At 39.8% G+C, this 24,256-nt stretch overlaps 1 protein-coding gene across 9 annotated transcripts in view; it reads right to left on the bottom strand.

The window, feature by feature from the left end:
* The window catches only part of VPS8 (VPS8 subunit of CORVET complex), a 254,914-nt gene extending 230,978 nt beyond the window's left edge, over positions 1 to 23,936 (bottom strand). For 8 of the 9 annotated variants that reach the window (XR_006299413.1, XR_006299414.1, XM_043594695.1 and 5 more), the window contains exons 1-5: positions 23,844 to 23,929; positions 13,618 to 13,871; positions 12,728 to 12,796; positions 5,465 to 5,595; positions 262 to 355 (exon numbers count right to left, since the gene is read on the bottom strand). Coding sequence is in view for 7 of the 9 variants with exons in the window: in XM_043594695.1 (XP_043450630.1) it covers positions 262 to 355; positions 5,465 to 5,595; positions 12,728 to 12,796; positions 13,618 to 13,770 (447 nt within the window). In the remaining 2 variants the exon portion in view is untranslated. Of the gene's footprint in view, positions 1 to 261; positions 356 to 5,464; positions 5,596 to 12,727; positions 12,797 to 13,617; positions 13,872 to 23,843 lie in introns of all 9 variants that reach the window. The other variant, XM_043594694.1, reaches the window with a different exon arrangement.
* Between the last annotated feature and the right edge of the window lie 320 nt (positions 23,937 to 24,256).

A 24,256-nucleotide genomic window follows, 5' to 3' on the forward strand; every position in this document is an offset into this window, starting at 1 on the left:
CTTTTAGGCTTGCTGCCATATTTCATTTAGGCACACCAGAGACTCTGAGCAGACCTTTATTTCATGGCTGCACTAATTTCTATGTCAAGATGTATAGCCATGTCTTATGAGTCAAAAACAATCACACAAAACCCATGAAAGCCAGATTCTATTTTTTTTAAGCCTCGGGCCAAGAGAAGTGCTGTGCTTTGTTTTATGCTCATTCCTGCTTCATTATGCCATTGCAGGTTACAAAGCTGGGAAAGAGAACAAAATACTTACAGCTGCAGACACTATCTGCGCAGAAATTCCCTTCAAAAGTGAATGTCGCATAACTGACCCATGGAGTGAAAAAGAATCAGGTAATTTCTTCTTCCTAAAAGAAGCGGGGGGGAAGCATTTAAGAATATTAAAAAAAAAAAAAAAAGTATTTTTTGAAAGACCAAAAAACACATAAAAATAAGGAAAGCAGAAAACAACACTGAATGTAATTTGTAGCTCTGTTTGCAAAGAGGTATTGAGAGCCTGACAGTCCTAAATTAAGATGTTGTACTAAACCCACCTTGAACCCCAGAGAAGCACAAGTAGGAAAGTGAATAAAGCCATCACTCCTTTTTCATTGATTCAAACTGTTCCCCACCTAAAATATGGCAAGAGGTTTTACTCCTCACCAGAAGGTTGCCTGCCCTGCCCTACTTGTCTACATTACCTCTCCCTTCCTTCCACCCTTGCCCACCTTTCTGGCCTATCTGTAACTGCCCTCTCTCATTCTTCAACCAAGCACCTCAAATTCCACACTCCTCTCTGCTGCTCCTACTAATAGATCCTTTCACTTACCCAACTCATCAGCATTCAAAAAATATCATCCTTTACCAAACACTGAGCACCTCCATCATGTGACTAAAAGTATGCCTCAGGCATACAAAAATAAGAAAGGCAAGGTTCCTACTCTCAAGGACCTCACGGCATAGCTAGAGGGACCAATAAGTAACTCACTCTTAAAAGATAAATGTTAGAGGGGCGCCTGGGTGGCTCAGTCGGTTGAGCGTCCGACTTCGGCTCAGGTCATAATCTCATGGGTCGTGAGTTCGAGCCCCGCGTTGGGCTCTGTGCTGACGGCTCAGAGCCTGGAGCCTGTTTAGGATTCTGTGTCTCCTCTCTCTCTGCCCCTCCCCTGCTCATGCTCTGTCTCTCTCTGTCTCAAAATAAATAAAACATTAAAAAAAAATTTTTTTTAATGTTAGAAAATAACAATGGATGAAGCACTATAGAAATGAAATAAAGAAGAATTTAATCCTATTTATTGGGGGGATATCAGGGACAACTATAGAAAAAAAGATGTCTGATCTAGCCTTGATAGACAACCAGGAGTCTGGCAGGCAACAAAAAAGCACAAACAGAAATATGAGGATGTCAATGTGTGCTGTGTGTGGAGGGAATGTAAGTACCCAAAAGGCACTGACCAGCAGGATGGGAGTGGGGGTGCTTAGAGATTAGGTCAAAATAGTGAGCAGGGTCCAGACTAATGCTACGCAAAAGAGTTCTGACATTAAATGAGACCAAAAAATAAAGACTATATATATATATATATATATATATATATATATATATATACATATACATATATATATATATACACACACACACACACTCTTTTTTAGTATAGTTGACAATTTACATTAGTTTCAGATGTACAACTTAGTTATTTGACAATTTTATACATTGTTATGTTCACAAGGATAGCTAGCAGCTGTCCCATTCCATTGTTATTAGAGTATCACTTATTGCATTCCTTATCCTGTGCCTTTTATTCCTGTGACTTATTCATTTAAAAATATCATAGGGCCGCCTAGGTGGCTCAGTTGGTTAAGCGTCTGACTCTTGATTTTGACTCAAGTCATGATCTCACAGTACAGGAGTTCAAGCCCCATGCTGGGCTCTGTGCTGACAGTGCAGAGCCTGCTTGGGATTCTCTGTCTCCCTCTTCCTCTGCCCCTCCCCCACTCACAAGCACACATGCACGTGCGCGCACACACTCTCTCAAAATAAACTTAAAAAAATCATTTAAATTATCATGGTTCCATACAAATACTGAGATTTTGTTCTATTTCTATGAAATGTGCCACTGGGATTTTGATAGGGATTGCACTGAATCTACAGATGGTCTGGAGAAATATGGACATCTTAACAATATTAATCCATGAACACAGGATATTTTTCCATTTATTTGTGTCTTTAATTTCTTTCACCAATGTCTTATATATAATTTTCAGTGTATAGCTCTTTCATGTCCTTGGTTAAACTTATTCCTAAGTATTTTCTTGCTTTCGATGATACTATAAATTGAATTATTTTATTCCTTTTTCAGATATCTCATTGTTAGTATTTAGAAACACAACTAACCCCAATTAGCCAAAGCAATCTTGAGAAAGAAGAACAAAGATGGAGGCATCACACTTCCTGATTTCAAACTATATTACAAAGTCAAAACCAAAACAGTATGGTACTTGCATAAAAACTGACACAGAAACCAATGGAAAAGAACTGAGAGCCCAGACATAAATAGTTATATATACAGCCAACTAATATTTGACAAAGGAGCCAAAAACACTCAATGGGGAAAGAATACAGTCTCCAATAAATGGTGTTGGGAAAACTGGGTAATCACATGTAAAAGGAACTATACCCCTATTTTATATCACTCACAAATTTTATATGAATTAAGTGGATCAAAGACTCAAATATAAGACTTAAGCCATAAAACTCCTAGAAGAAAGCATAGGGGAAAAGCTCCTTGACCTTGGTCTTGAGGGCAATGGGCTTTCTGTATATGACACCAAAAAAGAAAAAAGAAAAAAAAGGGGGGGGGCAATAAAAGCAAACATAAATGAGACTATATCAAACTAAAAAGCTTTGGCACAGCAAAAGAAAATCAACAAAATTTTAAAAACCCATGGAATACAAAATATTTGTAAACCAGGGCACCCTGGGTGGTTCAGTCTACTGAGCATCTGACTCTTGATTTTGGCTCAGGTCATGATCTCACAGTTAGTGGGATCCAGCCCCACATCAGACTCTGAGCTCACAGCACTTAAAAAAAAGTGCTTAAAACTTAAAAAAAAAAAAAAAAAAAAAAGAAAGAAAGAAAGAAAGAGAGAAAGAAAATATTTATAAACCATTTATCTGTAAAAGGTTAATATCCAAAATATATAGTAGTTCTCCTTTATCTGGTTTCAGTTACTTGTGGCCAACCACAGTCGAGAAGCAGATGATCCTTCTTCTGAGGTATTGTCAGGTGGTCAACAGTAGCCTAACCTGATGTCAGGCCTTCATCCTTTACCTCACTTCATCTCATCACAGAGGCATTTTATCATCTCAAGTCATTGTTAAGAAGAGGGAGTACAGTACAATAAAGTATTTCAAGAGACCATGTTCACATAACTTTTATTACAGTATATTGTTATAATTGTTCTATTTTATTATTGATTGATTATATATAATCTCTTACTGTGCCTAATTTATAAATTAAACTTTACCGTAGGTATGTACAAAAAGAAACATAGTTTATATAGGATTCAGTGCTATCTGCAGTATTTACAGGAAGAAACATAATTTATATAGGATTCAGTACTATCTGCAGTTTTAAGCGTCCACTGGAAGTCTTGGAATGTATTCTCAGTGGAAAAGGAAGACTACTACATACGGAACTCTTACACCTCAACAGCAAAAAAAACCCAAACAACTGAAGTTAAACACAGGCAGAGGATCCGAACAGACATTTTTCTGAAGAAGACACACAGGTGGCCAAAAAGCATATGGAAAAATGTTCAGCATCACTAACCATCAGGGAAATGCAAACCAAAACCACAATGAGACACTGCCTACAGGGATGGCTATTATCAAAAAGACAAGAGATCACAAGTATTAGTGAGGATTTGAGAAAAGAGAATCCTTGTGTACTGGTGGCAGCCACTATGGAAACAATATAGGGGTTACCCCCAAAATTAAACATAAAATTACCATATGATCCAGAAATTCCACTTCTGAGGATATATCAAAAAAAAAAAAATCACTATCTCAAAAAGATATCTCCACTGCTGTGTTCATTACACCATTATTCACAAGAGCCAAGATATGGAAATAATCTAAGTGTCCACCTTCAAACAAATGGATAAAGAGGTGAGACAGACACACACACACACACACACACACACACACACACACACACACATTATTCAGCCATGATAAAAAAAGGAAATCCTACCATTTGCAACAACATGGACGGACCTCGAGGGCCTTATGCCACATGAAGTAAGTCATACAGGGAAAGACAAATACTATATGATCTCACTTACATGTGGAATTTTAAAAAGCCTACCTCATAGAGGCAGAATAGAACAGTAGCTGTCAGGAGCTGGGGAGTGAAGGAAAAGTGTAGATGTTGGTCAAAGGGTACAACCTTGTACTTGTAAGATAAGTTCTGGGGATGTAATGTACAGCATGATGTAACAGCATTATCTAACAATAATGTATTATATACTTGAAAATTACTAAAAGGGTAGATTTTAAATGTTCTTACCACAACAGAAATAGTAATTATCTGAGGTAATAAACCCTATTAGGGTTAACTAACCCTATTGTGGTAATCATTTCACAATACATAGTATATCAAAGAATCACATTGTATATGTTACATTTAACCAATGTTATACATCAGTTATATTTCAATAAAGCTGGAAAAAAAAACATTTATCTATTTGTAGGAGATAGTGATGAACAGGTAAATATATCCAGCCATGGTCCCTATCCAACAAGAGTTGACAACCTAAAGAAGACAACACTAATACAGGCAACATTTAAGAAAGGAAAAATACACATGACTTTATCAACATTAAAGTTACACACGAATTCAATAAAGTATTTACATTATGCTTCCTCCACTTCTCTTTCCTTTTCATGTGCTCTCCAAGAATTTGGAAGGTGAAAAGCAGCCAAAATGAAGTTATTTAGGGTTAGAAATCTTTTTCCCAAATCTTGAATCATTTTGTGATTCTCCTCTGAACCCATTCCAAAGGAATGAAGGAATGCTGGAGCTGACCTGAGAGTGGGAGGAAGGGGGCGGGGAGTGCAGAGAGCACAGGGTGACGAAATGAACCTAGCTCCATGTTTCCACCACAGACACAGTGCCAAGTTTGACCAATGCTTCCTCCGAAGGCTCTACTGCTTCCGGAAGTCCCTGCCTGTTATTATGGCTTCCTGCTGGGGGTGCAGAGGACAGTGGTCATGGCATGCACCTTTTCATTATTCTCTCCCCTCAGTAGTGCCAAAATCTTTAGGGCCTAATAAGCATATTATTTCCACCCAAGTGGGCCTTCCATTCCCTATGCAAAGGCTTCAGCAGACCATACCACACCAAAGAGAGATTTACATTTTAAATGATCAAATATTTCAACCATATGCCAGTGTGATTTACATGAATACCTACCTTTTTAAGTTGGTCCTGTCACCACTATCTGAACTTGCCACAGACGAAGTATCATAGGAGTGGGAATCAATAGTATCAATGTTTAACAATGTAGGGTCCTCCAGAACAAAAGACTCCTCTTCATCATCAGTCTAAATTGGAAGAATATGGATCAATAAACTCACAATTCCAAATACCCTGTAAGTCAGACAAGCATAAATGTGTTCTCTAAAATGCTCACATGCTTATTTCTGCTTTTCATCTCTTTTCCAAGCATTGTTATTGACTAGAGAAGCATAGAAAATTAATTTCCAAATCTAGATAGATATCTGTCTCTACAAAGAGTTCGCTCCAAAAATTTCTTCCTTGTAGCAGGAAGCAGCAGAAGCAGTTATGCAAATTATTGTTAGCAGCAAAACACTTCTTAAAATTCAAACCCGTAAATAAGCTTTACTAGTTAACTAACAGCCAGTAGCTAATTAGAAGAAAACAAATACCACCTGATTACAAATAGTATCCCATGAGAAATAGGACAAACAAAAGAAAAGCATTCTGGGTTAGGAAAACCATAAGGGACCCTTAAAAACTGAGAATAAACTGAGGGTTGATGGAGGGGCGGGAGGGAGGGAAAAGTAAGTGACGGGCATTGAGGAGGGCACCTGTTGGGATGAGCACGGGGTTGTATGGAAACCAATTTGACAATAAATTTCATATTAAAACAAAAAAACAAAACAAAAAACAAAAAAAATAAAATAAAAAATAAAACAATGTGAAAAAAAAAAAAGAAAGAGCATCTGCAAACACAGTGATTTCATAAGGTGAATTTTACTCCTAGAAAAGGAAGAAGTCCCAAATGACTGGAATATTATGAGGAGTTAGAGTGATCCTAGAAAGATAAGCTAGGACCAAATTATAAAAAGCTTTATATTCCATGAGCCAAGTGACAGCAGGGCCTATGTCCTCCTTGTCTACCACTATATCCCTACTGCCCAGTACAATGCCTGGCATATAATTACTACTCATTCATTTACTGAATTAGTGTACTGTATAGAGTAGTCAATAGGAAGGAAACCGAGATGTTTAAGAAGTAGGCACACATGATGGGACCAACGTTTTATAAAAATAAATGGGGCAGCAGGAAGATGGATGAGTGTAGTCAGGGAAACTGAGACAAAGAAACTATTAAGAACCTGTAACAAGGTAGGGGCACCTGGGTGGCTCAGTTGGTTAAACATCTGACTTCAGCTGAGGTCATAATCTCGTGTCTTGTGGGTTCGAGCCCCACATCGGGCTCTGTGCTGACAGTTCAGTACCTGGAGCCTGCTTCGGATTCTGTTATCTCCCTCTCTCCCTGCCCCCCCCCCAACCCCCACGCACACGCACGCACTCTTTCTCTCTCTCTCAAAAATAAAAAATAATTTAAAAGGAACCAGTAACAAAGCTATTGCAGTGTCAAGGGAAAAGAAAGAGGAGGGCGCCTGGGTGGCTCAGTCCATTAAGCATCCAACTTCAGCTCAGGTCCTGATCTCATGGCTGGTCAGTTCGAGCCCCACGTTGGGCTCTGGACTGACAGCTCAGAGCCTGGAGCCTGTTTCAGATTCTGTGGCTCCCTCTCTCTCTGCCTCTGCCCCACTCGTACTCTGTTTATCTCTCAAAAATAAATAATAAACATTAAAAAAATGTTTTTAAAGGTGGGGAGTGGAGCTTAAGAACTCGTCAGAAGAGGTCAAGAGAAGGAATAATGAAAGAGACATTACTGAGAAAACCCAAAGTCCCTGGCTACCATTTTTTTTTTTAACGTTTATTTATTTTTGAGAGAGTACACATGCAGAGGAGGGTCAGAGAGAGGGGAAGACGCAGAATCTGAAACAGGCTCCAGGCTCTGAGCTGTCAGCACAGAGCCCAATGCAGGGCTTGAACTCATGAACCGTGAGATCATGACCTGAGCCAAAGCTGGATGCTTAACGGACTGAGCCACCCAGGTGCCCCCCCTCCCCACTACTATTTAATGGCAGGGGATGGGAGGTGGGGATGTCAGGGAGAAATCAAAGAGGATTCCAAGGTTTCTAGCTTGAACAACTAGGCAAAAGGTAATACTTCTGAGATAAAAAGCAGAATAGCAGATAAAGCAGAATGAGGAGTTCAGCTTTGAACAGGTTGATTCTGAGCAACAGACATTAAAGAAAAATGTTCTGATCATACTCCTCTTTCAGCTGGACTATGTTCTGCCTTACCATTTCCATTAAAACTCATTATCTCCACTTTCTCCACCATTGCTAGCCACTACTACCTTTGCTGAAGTTACCAGCCAAATTCACAGGCCTATTTTCAGGTAACGTGCCCTTGTCCCCTTGGCATCATTTAACACTACAACCATTCCCTCCCTACTTCTTGGAACTTTCTCTTCCCTTGGCTTCCAGTGCATCCCTTTTCTGCTACTCCTCCCAACTTACGAGGCCTCTTCTACCAGTCATGTTCTCTATTTTCTACTCAGCCAAACCTTTAAATCATGCTATTCCCTGGGATTATATTCTTAGCTCTCTTCCTACCTCACATACTTTCTATATGAGCAAGCTAATCCATATTTATAGCTTGAAGTACTATGTCATGCTAATGACTCCAAAATCTGCATCTTCAGTATCAACATTTCTCTTGAGGTTCAGGCCCATATTGCCAACTGCTTTTCATATATCTACACACATACACACACACCTGCTAAGAACAAGATTAGAACCACAAGGAGAGACGGTCTCTTGAGAGCCGGACAGAGGTGGGACAACTGCCTTAGGAAAGGAAAGGAAAGAACTCAAAAATTAGAACTGCAGCACCAAGAAGCAAGAGGGCTAATCAGAATCTTACCTGATTTTCTTAAGCACCCTGAGGATGCAGTTAAAGAAAACAGATCCATTAAATGAAGCCAGGGTTGAGGACTTACAAAACACATGAAAGAAAAAATGAAAGAAGAGAACTGAGCTTATCAATAAGGCTGAATTTAAAACTACTAGCTACACAGCAGATATTAATTTTCCCACACTGATGCATAAAATCTACATAATCCTTTCAAATTTCATTGTGTGTCTGTGTGTCTGTATGTGTAAACTAATAAAGTGATTCTAAAATTTACATGATGCAGAAGACCAAGAATAAGCAAGGCAACCTTGAAGAACAACACCAAAGATTTGAAACTACTAGTTATCAAGACCTATCATAACAAACATTAGAATGTGGTATTAGGGCAAGTATAGAAAGACCAATGGAATCAGACCCACACAAAAATGATCACCTGATTTAAAACAAAAGTGACACCACAGAAAAGAATATTTTTTTTCAGTAAATGGTGCTGGCTCATACCTCACACCATCACACACAAAAAATTCCACATGAATCACAGACCAAAGTTTAAAAGGTAGAACAATAAAGATATTAAAACAAGATAGTATCATCATGACCTCAGAATTTTCAAAATTTTCTCAAAACAAGACACACAAAAACACTAACCATAACAGAAAACCAAAATAAGCTGAACTACATTAAGAACTTCTGCTCATCAAAAGAAACCATTAAAAGAGTGAAAAAGTAACCCACAGAATGGAAGAAGATATTTGTAATACATATACCTAATAAAGGGCCTATATACATCACATGTAAAGAACTCCTACAGGGTGCCTGGGTGGCTCAGTCGTTTAAGCATCTGACTCTTGGTTTCAGCTCAGATCATGAGTTTACGGTTTCAAGAGTTCGAGCCCCACATCAGGCTCTGCATTGGCAGGGTAGAGCCTGCTTGGGATTCTCTCTCTTTCCTTCGCTCTCTTCCCCTCCCCTGCTCATGCTGCCTGTCTCTCTCAACATAAACTTTAAAAAAATTTTTAAAAAGAACTCCTGTAAGCTTAAAAAAAAAAAAGTGAGCAAAAGACATGAAAAGGCAATTCACAAAAGAGATATCCAAAAGCCCAAAACCTATGTCAAAATACCCAATTTCATCAGTCTTCAAAGAGAGAAATTCAGATTAAAACAATGATGTGATACCACTGTACATGGATACAGTGAAAAAGAGAAAATTCAAAAGTTGATGAGGCTATGGTATTCAGCACTCTCATATACTGCTGCTGGAAGTATGTATTATTCCAACCACTCTAAAAAAACCTAAGGCGGGGCACTCAGCTCAGTGGGCTGAGTGTCCGAATTCGGCTCCGGTCATGACCTCACAGTTTGTTAGTTAGAGGCCCACATTGGGCTCGCTGCTGTCAGCACAGAGGCCACTTCAGATCCTCTGTCTCTCTCTCTCTCTCTCTGCCCTTCCCCCACTTGCACTCTCTCTCTCTCTCTCTCTCAAAAAGAAATAAACATAAAAACAATACCTGGGGCAATATCTACTAAAGCTGAACATACCTGTATCTGACGACCTAGAAATTCTATTCCTAAGCATATAACAGAAATGTGTGTGTATATATATGTGTGTATAAAATTTTTTTTTTTTTTTAGCGTTTATTTATTTTTGAGACAGAGAGAGACAAAGCATGAATGGGGGAGGGCCATAGAGAGGGAGACACAGAATCTGAAACGGGCTCCAGGCTCTGAGCTGTCAGCACAGAGCCTGACGCGGGGCTTGAACTCACGGACTGCGAGATCATGACCTGGGCCGAAGTCTGCCGCTCAACCGACTGAGCCACCCAGGCGCCCCTATATATGTGTATAAATATACCTAAAGACATGAATAAGAATATTCACAGCAACTTTTCATAGTAGCCAGAAATTAGATATTATACAAATGCCCATCAAAAGTAGAATGAACAATGGTATACACATAATATAAAGAGTTTTATGTATGGGAATGAATAATTACATACAAAAATATGAGTGAATCTAATAAAATATGGAGGAAAACAGATCAGACACACAAAAGCACATACTGTATAATTCCATTTATATGAAGTTTAAAGCAGGCAAGCTGATCAATGCTAGAAGTTAGAACTGTGATTATCCTCGGCTTAGGTACTCAAGGGGCACAAGAAGAGGTTCTGGGGTGTTAGTGATGTTTTATTTCTTCATCTGGATTCTAGCTGCACAGAGTATTCAATTTGTGAAAATTCACCAAACTATACACTTACAATTTGTGCACTTTTTCTATATATATGTTACACTTCAATAAAAAGTTCAAAATCAATTTCTGGCTGCACTGTAGTAATGAAGTGAAGCAGGAATTTCCCAGACTGGAAGACTAGGAAGGATGAAGAGACTTGGTCCTGATTAGGCCAAAAAATAGGTTTAACGGAAGAAAAAGGTGGGGAGGTGGGGAGGTGGGCAGGCGGCTCTGGTGAAAGAATGGAATTTCACAATTAAAAACCTCAGAGGGAGCACAGTTTCAAATAATGACAAGGCCTAGTAACATTATTTCATACCCTAAATTCTGAGATTTAGGATATCTCAATAATCTCTAACTTTCCATCCTATAACATATCTTGGATGCCCATTTCTTCCCAGCTTCTCTTCAGGTTGACATTAATGAACATTACTGAATATGTACACCCACATATCACATATCCTGGAGCAAGTGCTTACTTACACTTTGCATTTTTGCCCTTTCCATTTTGTCCTTTTCTAAAATCATTTTAATACTTTCTCCCCCTGTAGTCTTCATAATGTTCTACAACTTAAATTTTATTTTTACTTTCACTTATCCACCTGCCTAGCTCCTTGGAGGTGTGAAGGCTAGCCAAATTGCAGTCCTATGTCTCTCCCAAAGTCAGAGACAGTCATACAACATTTTATAATCCTGGCATCTAACACTATGACCCAAATACCTGAGGCACCCAAATTACTACTGAGGATGATAACAGTATTACCTTCTCAGTAAGCCACTAATGACTGTACTTACTGTTACTTATAGATAAGTAAATTGTGCAAAGATGGTTTTTCTTCATTATGAACCTGTTTCATTCATGAGCATTTTCTTCGCCATTTGTGCACAAATATGATTAAATATGGCTTTATACACAACGTTCTAATATTACTTTTATTTCACACTTAGTGAAATGAGGATGTGATTAAGATGTTAACAAAAATGACTAAGATTACGCTCTTCATCTCTAAATGAAAGATTTCCTATTAGAAAGCAATAAATATCACTCTAATTGGTTAATCTTTCATTTACCAAAGCCTTGTCAGAGTTTAAAATGTTTAAGTCTTAGCACAGATCATACATTTTTGAAGTTAAAATATATTCAAAGTAACAGCAATATCAAACTGATGCAAAAAATAGATATCAAAGTCATACAAGAAAAATAAAAGATACAATTCACAGAGAAAGTAGTTCACATCCTACAAAGTGTTGCCTATAACCCCAAAAGTATAGGTAAAAAAGTAACAAAAACCAAGACTCAACTTATTCAAAGCTATGGGATCAGTGGGCATTTCTTTGGGGGAACCTATGCACCGTTATCTTTTAGAAAACTATGGATCTGAAGTAGATTAACACACTTAAAAAATCTTTCTTGTATTAGAACCTAAAACCTCCGAGAGGAGTCTTAAGCAAGTTTTTAAAAGATCAAGAAGACAGAGTTAAAGAACTGTCAGCAGACACAAGGTACATAAAAACTCACATACTTCACCAACATGTTACTGCCACCAAGCTCCTTTATAAAGTCTTTATGATCCGCTAATTCAGAAAGTAACATCATTTCAAAACTCTGACAAACTTTTTAACAAAGATGGCACCCATAAGACAAACTGTGCAAGTTTTGTTTTCTTTACACAGAAGAGTGATGAGGTGCACTTCAAGGCTGCAGCTGCTCTCTACTATCAGAGGATGGGTTGAGTATCACTCATAGAGAGGACATTATCGAAACATTATACAAAGCTCCAGAGTGACACGAATTTAGTATTTTAGCTTGCTTCATAAAATATTTTTTCAAATCTACCAAGTATGAGGCATTGTACTTGGCACAGGCATGAAAAGACACGGCTTCTGCCCTTGAGAAGTTCATAATCTAGGTGAGCACTGTCCAACAGAACTTTCTGCAACAATGGAAATATTCTGTATCTGTTCTGTCCACCTTAGTAGCCACTAGCCACATGGGGCAACTGAGCACCTAAAATACACCTTGCACAACTGAGAGATTGAATTTTTCATTTTTATTGAACTATAATTAATTTAAATCTAAATTGCTCCATGTGACTAGTGGCTCCCATACTGGACAGTGCAGATCTAGATACATACACTATAATTAATCCAAAAGCATTAAAATCAATTCCATAAAATGACAATGATCATTAATACATACTTACCTCATTGAGTATGCTTTCCAGTGTTGGAGGCGTATCAACTTGAGGAATATCAAATTCCTTGTCATCAATCTAAATAGAGAAAAGAAACTAATGCTCATATAATGCTGCTCTCCTCTTAGAATTGTGGGAGTGCTTTAATTTATTAGAACCATTACCAATTAAAGAGATAAACATACCAACAAACTGATCACGCAGAGCACCAACCCAATAGTCCACGTTAATAAGGTCAAAAGACTACAGAATTGTTTCCTCTCCTATCCACATATTCAGTGGTTATTAAAAACAAATATGCAGTAACTGCAACATCCTGACAGCCCTTTCCAGAAAGCTTCTGTTCAAGGATTCAGGCATCTGCATTCTTAAATAGTATAAAACAGCATGTCTTACAACAAGCCCCAATTTTCTAAGTGTAAAAAGCAATATACAGAACAATGTACAACATCATAAGCAATATACAAAGGTCTGACATTGCATTTCTTAGTTATTTCATAAATTATGGTGAGAAATGATTAGGTCAAACAAATTGCCATTAAATATTCTCCTGGTCACAAAAACTTATTAATATCAAATCAATGGGAGGAAAGTCACTTCATAAGATTTCTAAACCTACCACTAGCTCTGTGACCTTGAGCATCTAGTTAACATAGTCAGCTGTACTTCAGTTTCTTCCTCTATGAAGTGGCTTATCAGAGTGTGTGAAGCTCGAATGAGAACATATGTTAAAAGTGTTTCATAAATGGTAAATGTACACAAACGAAGACTGATATGATCTCATAAACCTGTTCATAGACTTCTACTAATTCATGTGAAAATGATAAAAAGTCTTTAGGTTCTAACTCTAATCAACGTTCTGGTTAAATAACATCATTTGACAAAAGTTGAATTTTTACCAGATCATTTTTGAACTCCAGTTCCTTGTCCAGATCTATGTAAGAAAATTTTGAAAGCGAAGCTTCAAGATTGAAAGACTTATTCAGTTCTTCTTCTGTAGTCTTGGCACAAAGGCTCTGTTCCACATTTTCATGGTCTGGTTCGTTTTCCATATTTACTTATAGTAATTGTAGTTCAGTCAATCCAAGCAAGTTTTTGTTTGTTTTGTTTCGATTTTTGGCCTTAGATCATGATGACCTGAATGATCTGATCTCTTTTTAAAAAGAAAAAATATACATCATTTAGATTTCATCAATTGGACATTTCAAAGATGTACTTGGTTAGACTTGTGTGGAAATGGATTCTTCAATCACCTGACTGTGAAGCAAAGAGAAATCAATCCTACGGTTTGAGGTATGATACTGGGGAAGAGCTTCTATGGAAGCACAGAGGAGACGTATCTCACTACGGAGTCTGGGAAGGGGTCCACCACCCAAAGTCATTAAGTCTGGTGACAGTGATAGACTTGGGATAAGTTCAGCCACTAGACTTGGGACCAAACAGATTTATGTTTTAAGAGAATAAGGGTAAATTGGTGTCAAGAACTGCAATTAACCACCCCCCCCCCCCACTTTACACTCCTAAACCCCACAAAACTCCAGTTCCCCTGGAGAAAAGCATACACATCAGTTTTGTTGTTGGCATCCATCAACAGTTGGCTTAACCAACTGAGCCACCCAGGTACCCCAATAAATAAGCTTTTTAAAAAAATAAAATAGAGTTGAAAATTAGTTGCTGTTGTTTTTTTTTAATGCCTAAAATTCACTGACAATTTTATCCAACTAGGCTCATTGTTTTTTAGTACTGATGATGAATTTCACTTTGTTCCAAGTTTCATTTTTATCAGATTAAAAGAAACGAGTAACTACTATATGTAAGACATGTAGACTCATGAAGACAGATTTTTCAAGAGCTGAAACCAATTTTTCTTGCTAGTACATTTGGTATATTACCAAATACAGACTAATTTCTTTCACATGTTACAGAAGATAGACTAAAGCTCTGTTCTACAAACACATGATATCAAATACATTCCTAGAAGACATAAGTGAGGGCACTCTGTATCTGGCAACATTTGAAAGTAGCTTTCCAATCTCAGGTACTAAACATATTTCCCCTTTTGCAATGAGCCAAGGGCAGAAGCAATATTAACAATAATATGACTTTCTTCGAAGAGTACTGAATTGACTCATGACAAATTCCTTGTTAATAAGGTTCTCTCGTATTTGCTCCACTTAGGAAAAATGATTACAATTAGTCAAGGAATGTTCGCAAACATGCACAATCTAATACACATTCAGTGATTCCTGAGGACAGTTATTAAGTTTTATCCTTACACATTAAAAAAAAGAATGGAAAAGACAATAGCCCCCCCCCCAAAAAAACACTTTTATTTAAATGATTTAATAACCTAAAATATTTCACTCTTCACATTCGTCTTTCTAAAACAACTCACAAAGGAAAACAATTTTTTTTCTGGCTCTTTTTTTATATCTCCTATCTGGTATTAGTTAAGAGGTTCTCAGGGCAGCTCAGCATCTATGAACACCAATACCACATTCAAGAAGTTTCAAGTAATCAAGCATCCCCTAAACAAAGAGTACCATCTTGCCATGCTACCGTACTCCACTTTCAACCTTCACTTCGCCAAGTTCCTATTATTGTGATATGCTGGCAAAGTGGAAAGAACATAAGCCAAACAGTCCATTAAAATCAGGTTTGACTTTGGGCTTTACCAGCTCCAATCTGTGACCCTGGCTAATTTGTCTACCCTTTCTGAGCCACTCTATTTCTTTTTTTTTTTTTTTTCAATGTTTATTTATTTTGGGACAGAGAGAGACAGAGCATGAACGGGGGAGGGGCAGAGAGAGAGGGAGACACAGAATCGGAAGCAGGCTCCAGGCTCTGAGCCATCAGCCCAGAGCCCGACGCGGGGCTCAAACTCACGGACCGCGAGATCGTGACCTGGCTGAAGTCGGACGCTTAACCGACTGCGCCACCCAGGCGCCCCTGAGCCACTCTATTTCTATATCTTGGAAGATGAAATATCGTGGCCATATATGTTTTTGCCCATAACAGCACCTCTTGTTGGAGGAAGGGCTCCTTCAAACCATGTGGTTCTTGTGGAGGCTGCCAATCAAAACTCCCCTAGTAACAGAGACTGCATAATGCAGCCAGAGTGCTTCAGGGGGATTCATTAAAATGGAACCAGTGAGGAAAAGCTGCTTCCACTGTGTTCTAAACAATGAATAGTAAGGCTGAGCAGCACCCCCACCCTACACCCCACCCTGTTCTGCAGAAAAGGAGATCATTTATTCAATACATATCAACTAAACACATACTATAAATGCCACTGGAGATCCACCACTATGGACTCAATTTACATCCTAGAAACAGATTCTCTAACAATAATAAAATCAACCTACAAAAAGAACCAGAGAAGATGAGGAAGGGGTGTCCTGATACCACTCAGGCCCCCTTATTCCAGTCTTGTATGATGTTCGCTCTAGCCACAGTCTTCTGGTGGTTTGGCTCTATAAGCCAGCATACTCTCCCAACTCTTTTTTTTTTTTTAACTTACAATGGAGAGTCCTGACTTTTAGGAATGCAGCTACCTATTTTGCAGAGCTACTGTGAGGAATATATTAGATTATGACTATAAAGCATTTAGAATAATGCCTGGACACAGAATAGGTTTTCAAGAAATACTAGCTATTATCATTTAAAATTTCCTCAAGATTTCCAAATTCTTCCAGAGCTAAACATCCTGAAACAATATCCAGTACTTCTGTAACAGTCTGGCCAGTGTTAAGCTTATCATAAGGATACCTCACTGGAAGAGTACACTTACTTCTGCTCTCAGAAGTTTCTTTATGAGCTTAATGTTAAGGGTTTTATCTAAGACTAGTACAGCCCCCAGTAAAGCATCAGAGACCCTTCAGGAAAAACGTTTAATTATTATAATAATTGTCATATACTACTAATTCATTCTACAATTGTGCTTTTAGGGGTGTCTAGGTGGCTCAGTTGGTTGAGTATCCGACTCGTGATTTCAGCTCAGGTCATGATCTCAGAGTCCTAGGATTAAGCCCCACATCAGGCTCTGTGTAGAGTGTAGAGTCTGCTTGGGATTCTCTCTCTCTCCCTCTGCCCCTCTCCCCAGCTCACACTCACTTGCAGGCTCTCTCTCTCTCTCTCAAATAAATAAATAAATAAATAAATAAATAAATCTGTGCTTTTACATCAACTTCCTCTTTTATCAGTTACCAGCAATTACACTTTTTTTTTTTAATTTTTTTTTTCAACGTTTATTTATTTTTGGGAGAGAGACAGAGCATGAACGGGGGAGGGGCAGAGAGAGAGGGAGACACAGAATCGGAACCAGGCTCCAGGCTCTGAGCCATCAGCCCAGAGCCTGATGCGGGGCTCGAACTCACGGACCGTGAGATCGTGACCTGGCTGAAGTCGGACGCTTAACCGACTGCGCCACCCAGGCGCCCCCAGCAATTACACTTTTATGTTAGTGAGCAAATTTATGCAACCCAAATAGACCTAGGAAACAAAAGGTCACCATGCTCAGATTTTCTTTAAAAAAGGAGTCCAATTTTTTAGAAATTGAGCTGTGCTTGAATCTACCTGCGGTAAGTAAAATACCCAGTGATGTCTGTCCTGATCTCCAGAACCTATGACTCTGTTACCTTAAATGGCCAAAGGAACTTCACAGAGGTGATAAAATGAAGATCTTGACTTGGGGAGATTATCCAGGATGAGCCATGTTGGCTCAATGAGGGTCTTAAAAAGTGGAAGAGGGAGACAGAAGAGTGTGTCAGAGAAAGAGATAAGACAATAAAAGCAGGGTCACAGAGACGTTGTGTTGCAGGCTTTGAAGGAGGAGGGAGGATGCCAGCAGTCAAAGAATTTAGGCAGTCTCTAGAAGCTGCAGAAGGCAGAAATGGATTCTCTCCCAGAGCCTCTAGAAGGACCCCAGCCCTGCACAGCTTGATCTTGGCCTAGTAAGAGCAGTGCTGCTCTCGTGAACTAAAGAACTGTAAAATGATAAATCTGTGTTTTAAGCTACATTTGGGGTAATTTGTTACAGCAGGAATAAGAAATGAATACACTATCCGGGTGCCTGGGTGGCTCAGTTGGATACGCAGCTGACTTCGGTTCAGGTCATGATCTCACAGTTTATGGGTTCAAGCCCTGCATCAGGCTCTGTGCTGACAGTTCAGAGCCTGGAGCCTGCTTCCCATTCTGTATCTCCCTCTCTCTCTGCTCTTCCCCCACTCCTGCTCTGTCTCTCTCTCTCAAAATTAAATAAACATTTAAAAATTAAAAAAAAAGAGGGGCACCTGGGTGGCTCAGTCGGTTAAGCATCCCACTTCGGCTCAGGTCATGATCTCACAGTTCATGGGTTCGAACCCCGCGTCAGGTTCTGTGCTGACAGCTCAGAGCCTGGAGCCTGTTTCAGATTATGTGTCTCCCTCTCTCTCTGCCCCTCCCCTGTTCACACTCTGTCTCTGTCTCAAGAATAAATAAACACTAAAAAAAAAAAATTTTTTTTTAATAAAAAGAAAAAAAAGAAAGAAAGAAATGAATATACTATCAAACTTCAACTATTTTGTTTCTGGTCACATTGCCAATATTCTGAAATACTAATCCCTCCCTCATGAGTTTGTGTCCCCAAATATTTATTGAGCAAGCTCTTCATTCCAATATGCAGACCAATGATGAAATGCTTAATATATGACGCTTCCTATTACACATGATGCAGACACTGCCTACAGATATCACTTAAGTGATATTCCAGTACTACTGATAATTTCCTTTCAAGACTAAATTCTACAACTAGCTTTCCACCCAACCATCCTGCAATCTAGTGTTTCTATAGCTCTTAAGGAGATGCCAAGTCAGACAGTACCTGCAGACAACACAATAGGTAAAATCAATTGTTTCTTAGTCTCTCCCAGAATGAAGTCACATTACTCTGACAGGAAATATCATAAAATCATGATTACCCAGTATGCTGTCATCTTCTGAGTCCTGATAAACTAACATTTTAATAGTTCTGATTTAAGATTATCTGACATCTTGACAGTTCTCAAGGCTATTCCCTCTTAACTAATAAGGTTATTCCCTACCAAGTAATAATAGATTCAAGGATCATTTAAAAATAAATATATGTATCATATAAACAGCAATGACCCCATTTCAACCCTGGTTAACTGAATAAGAACTCTAGAATGTAACCTATATTAGGCAGGGTGACTATGAAACTCTTTGACCAGTTTTTTTTTTTTGTTGTCACGGTTTTGTTTTCACCTCGGCAGACCTTCCCAACTGTTTTCAAATTCCAGGATCCTATTTAATTCACTGACATTCCTTTCCTCCTAAAAGTGTCATATGAGACACTTTTCACATTATGATGAAATCGAATCAAGTTCTGTTTTCTTTTTATAACTTACTGTAGCCCCAGAAAGGTATCACGAAATCATGGTATGGAAACAATTTTACATTCCAACTTTGTTTCCAGCTTTCCCAATCTAAGTATTTCTCTTCTTTCATGGCTTTGTTTTGCTTTGTCTTCTTGTGGTTTGTTTGTGAAGAAAAATACAATAGAGGATTAACTTCTATTTGTTTTCTGTGCTCTTTCTCTAGTAAATGGACTCATTCTGAACAGCTCCCCAATGCCTACCGTATGAAATTCCAAAATCTAAGCCTAGGATTCCAGATATCACATGAGCTGACCCTACCTTCCTTTACAACAAAAGGTAACCTGTAGTCAGAGTCCTTCAAGAAGAGCTTCCCCTTTCCCTCCATGTCTGCTCGTGCTAGTTCACCTGCCCTTTCCTTTTCCTCTCCATTTATCTAAGTTCCTTCTTTCCTCCCTTCCCTAAGCATCCTCTGAATCCAGAATCCATGTCTTCTTTACAACAGTGCCTTGGCGCTTTCCTCATATTGATTCATTAACTTACCATGTGACTATGTCTTTTGTCCCCAACAGAAGTGAAGCCAGGCTTCTTTGTATACTCCACATCAGTAGGCTCACTGAGTTACATAGCTATATAGACATTCAATAAATATTTGCTGATTAACACAAGAATTGGAAGACAGGACTAACTAACCTGTGTTGCAAATTAAATGTATCAGTTTTATTACCTATAATTGTTATTTGACTCACAGCCTATAGGAATCTGTGCCATAGTAAGCCAAGTTATAATTGAGCTCTACCTTTCTGTAATCAGGCTTGTCAACTACTGATCATATTCATCCCTCAGATATCAGCTAAAACGTTGCTTCCTCAAAAAGACTTTTTTTGTCCTGCTCAACTAAACCAGGTTCCCTGTTAATATGCACCTATAACATTGTTCTCCTCTTTCACTAAACTTGTCACATTGCAATCTTTGTTTCAGTGTCTGAACCGTGATTCCCTTCCCTCAGGAAGGAAAGGAATGCAGGTTCCAGGAGAGCAAAGACCAGATCTACCTTGTTCACCAATGTATTCCCAATGCTAATCAACCCATCAATCCTTCCCTCCTCTCCTCAATCCCTGCCCAACACCCCCCCCCCCCAATAAGCAGCCAAGCAACACTGCATCACTGGCTTCTAGAGCCCCAAATATCAGTTCTGGTCATTCAAAATAAGATATGGTTAGTCATTCTACCCCCAAAGCCTCCCACCCTGCAAGTGCCATTCTTTGCATCTAGGTGAGATTTTTAAAAATCCGTAACACTGCTTTTTAAAAAATGATCATTTAGTTCATGTATAACATGACACAAACTCCACAATTTCATGTGTTTTGTGTTCTTTTACATTAACTCAGACTACAAAACCAAGATGAAAACAATGGAGATGCATCCTATGTCCATTCTGTTTACAGGAATTCAACTATTATCTTCAGCAAAGAGAAAGAAAAAAAAATGATTCACAAATACATGGGAACTCTGCACACCATTCCACCCAATACTATACACTTCAGGGTGAGCACGCGACAGGAGATGGATATCTGCTGCCCTTTTGGTCTCAGTTCTTGAATGCCTTGTACATAAGTGATCCATTTCATCTGTGCCCAAAATAACAAATAGCATGCTGTTCCAACATGGAGGAAAAACTGGCTGCGTTGCACTTCCTGAGAGACAGGTCTCCAACCTGGGAGACTCCCTCCCAGGTATTTTTCAGGAGTACTCAAGTTTCACCTTACTCATGGACTTCAGAAACAGACTCTCTGTTAGACACAATGCTACTATACACTCAGATGAGATGCATATTTGGCTCGAGTTTCTTTCCAAGAATAGGCACATTTAAGCCCACAATGCTCAGAGCAGCCACTATGAAAAAGCCCAAACCTGTTTCCCTTTCTCTTCTCTTGGTAAATGTCTAAATGAGAAGAGTGGTTATTTAAAACTTAGGAAATACATATAGAACAACAAATGTTAAAAAAAAAAAAGTGAGGGGGGCACCTGGGTGGCTCAGTCGGTTAAGCGTCCGGCTTCGGCTCAGGTCATGATCTTACAGTTTGTGAGTTCGAGCCCCACATCAGGTTCTGTGCTAACAGTTCGGAGCCTGGAGCCTGCTTCAGATTCTGTGTCTCCCTCTCTCTCTGCCCCTCCCCTGCTCACGCTCTGTCTGAGCATGGTGCTAAGTTACTGCTATGAACCATCAGGCACAACCTTCAAGGTGCCACATTCTAAAAAAGAAAAAACTGGGGCGCCTGGGTGGCTCAGTCGGTTAAGCATCTGACTTCTGCTCAGGTCATGATCTCACGGTGAGTTCGAGCCCCACGTTGGGCTCTGTGCTGACAGCTCAGAGCCTGGAGACTGTTTCAGATTCTGTGTCTCCCTCTCTCTCTGACCCTCCTCCGTTCATGCTCTGTCTCTCTCTGTCTCAAAAATAAATAAACATTAAAAAAAAAATGAAAAGCTTTAAAAATAAATAAATAAATAAGAAAAAACTAATCCCTATCATAATATACAAAATAATGGTAAGATCCATGTCTACAAACATCTATATTATGCATAAACCCTAATATTATTCATCAATTTTATATCAATGTGTACAGAGGTGATAAGTGAAATGAGACAGGAAAAAAAATCACTTCTTTCCAGCTTCCAGTAGGCCCTTAGTATTATAAGAATTACTCTTCAAAGACCCACCCCACCCTTAGAGAACTTCTCCTAAGAAGTACATGGGCTTTGTGTAGACTGAAATATATTCCCCTTTCTTCTTTCCTAAATTGGTACGAGTGAATTCTTTTCAGTTAAATGCACAGAAGATAGGATTCCATTCCGTTGTAGGCTGAGTAGATGGTAGCCTTCCCACTCATCTTAATTAGCTCCCAATTAATTGTCATCTCAATTTCTCTTGGTTAGGGGGTCGAGAAGGATGTGGAGTCACAAGAGATTTTTTTTTTTAAGAGCAAAAGGAAACTTACTGAACCACAGAAGAAAAACAAATTTGATTATGGTTAAAACATCCCTTCAACATCTTTCCTTTGGAAAACTGCTCGTCCTACACTCCAACCTAGCCGGAAGAGTAGGACATGACATTCTGGTATCCGTTCAGCCAATCACTATCCTTCCCTGGAATCTGTAAATACTGAAGGTAGGAGTTTTCTCTTTGTTCTGGGAAGATGTTAACACAGGGGCTCTTACACAGAAATGAAGATAATTCAAACATTAATTCAAGATTCAATTAAGACTCGAACAGTTTGAGTCTATATCTATATATAGATTACACCTGACGCTGTGAATCAAGACACTATCTAACCGCTGTGAAAAGTAGAAACAGATGGAAAGTTAAACATACTTCCTTAAGTTGAAAACGCCTTACTTTTAATTCACCTACATAACTGACATTTGGTATCACAATGGTTGACATCTCTATGAAAGAGTGACAAACGGCTATAAAGTGCCGAGAAGCTTCAATATTCCGAAGACAAAAAACATCCATCTGCTGATGCTGGTCCAGGTGCAAAGAAAATATATAAAGGATAATCAACATACTATTATCTTAGCGCTCTAGAAAGAATTTTTTCACATGTCTCTTTAACGTATGAAGCCCAATAGTTCAACCAGAATTTCCCTGGTTCTATGGAACAGGCCACCTGTTGACAGAGGATTCGGTATCCATTTACTCTCTCCTTAAAGTTAACCATAAGCAAACCCATGTCTTCCACAAACATGTAGATTCTCCATCCCCATTTGTATTAGACTTCAAACACACACACACCTGACATGTAATTAACTACCTCTCAATCACAGACATCTGAAGGAGAGGTGGTGCCACAAGTCAACCTCCATGATTGTTTTGCTTGTGTTTTCTTTTTATGGGGGGGGGGGGGGAAGAGTGTGGTAGACGGTGGGCATGCAGAGGGCACAAGCCTTCCTGTCCATTTCTAGTATGAGTCTAATATTAGGAGGTCATGGAAGAGGCATGCCTAGTTGAAGAAGGTTCCCAGCTCTTCCTGACAACCCATGGCCATGGAACCTCCCTAGCTGACCCTACTTCATTACACCCTACCCTCCCTTTGAAGCACACCCAAACATTTGAGGCAGCTCTGTTTCCCTCTTTCCCCAGATACCACACTTGGGAGAACACAACAGGACACAGGAGTGGCCTCAAACTTTACAGACCCACCTGTCCTCCTGCTGCCCTCACTCGGGAGCACACTTGCAGGCAGAGACAACTGGAACCAGCCTCACAGGGTGCACATCAATCCTAAGAGGTGGACACCTCATCTAAGCCCTGGCCCCACGCTTGGGGAGCACACTTGTCCCAACCTTCAAGAGACAAAGTAGCCTACACCTGTACCAGGGGCCTGAAAGGCGGATTGCACATCTGTTTCATTCGGGGGAGGGTGATCACCCGCCGCCTAGTCTCACAATCAGGAGAAGCGGGTGCACCTGTCCCTCGGCCTCACCTTTGTTAGGAACAAGTGTAAACCGCCTAAGCCAATTCCAGGCCAAACGCCGGACACGCCTCTCCGCCCCAGTGTCAACCCTGCCGAGCTCGTGGGCCCCAGTCCAGTTAGTCAGCCTGGGGCTGCTCCGTCAGTCACTCCAGGGCCGCGCCACCGCGCGGGGGAAAGGGCCGAGGCTCAGAAACCCGGCGCGTTCTCCTCCCGCCAGGGGGACAGCCCCTCACTGCAGTCCCCACCCCGCTGGTCCGCTCCCAGGAGATTCTTTACCTGCGCTCGCGGCCATTCCAGCCCAGGACCCGCGGCCCACGTGACCCCGCCCCCTGGCTCCAGCCTCACGCATGCGCAGTCTACACCACTGATGGCCACGCTTCCGCTTTCTTCCCCGCACTCTTGTCACTCCTGGGCGGTCCGCCCCCCTACACCACGCCCCCATTTAAAGGGCCAGAGATTCAATGTCTCACACCAGGGACTTAATGGGTAATTAACATCTTGCGGAACAGGAGAGTGGAAACGTCAGTGAAGCGCAGACCGGTACATACAAGTCTTTGAAATGGGAATACAAACGCCTCCAGCCCTATGTCAATGAATTCATCTGGCCTTTAAGAAAGAGACCCTACCTCAGCCAGGCAAGAAAGGTAGTTGATTTCCAGACTTTTGGAATTTGTAACCAGTAAATTTTT

Source organism: Prionailurus bengalensis, chromosome C2, assembly GCF_016509475.1.
Source record: "Prionailurus bengalensis isolate Pbe53 chromosome C2, Fcat_Pben_1.1_paternal_pri, whole genome shotgun sequence".
Classification (NCBI taxonomy): domain Eukaryota; kingdom Metazoa; phylum Chordata; class Mammalia; order Carnivora; family Felidae; genus Prionailurus; species Prionailurus bengalensis.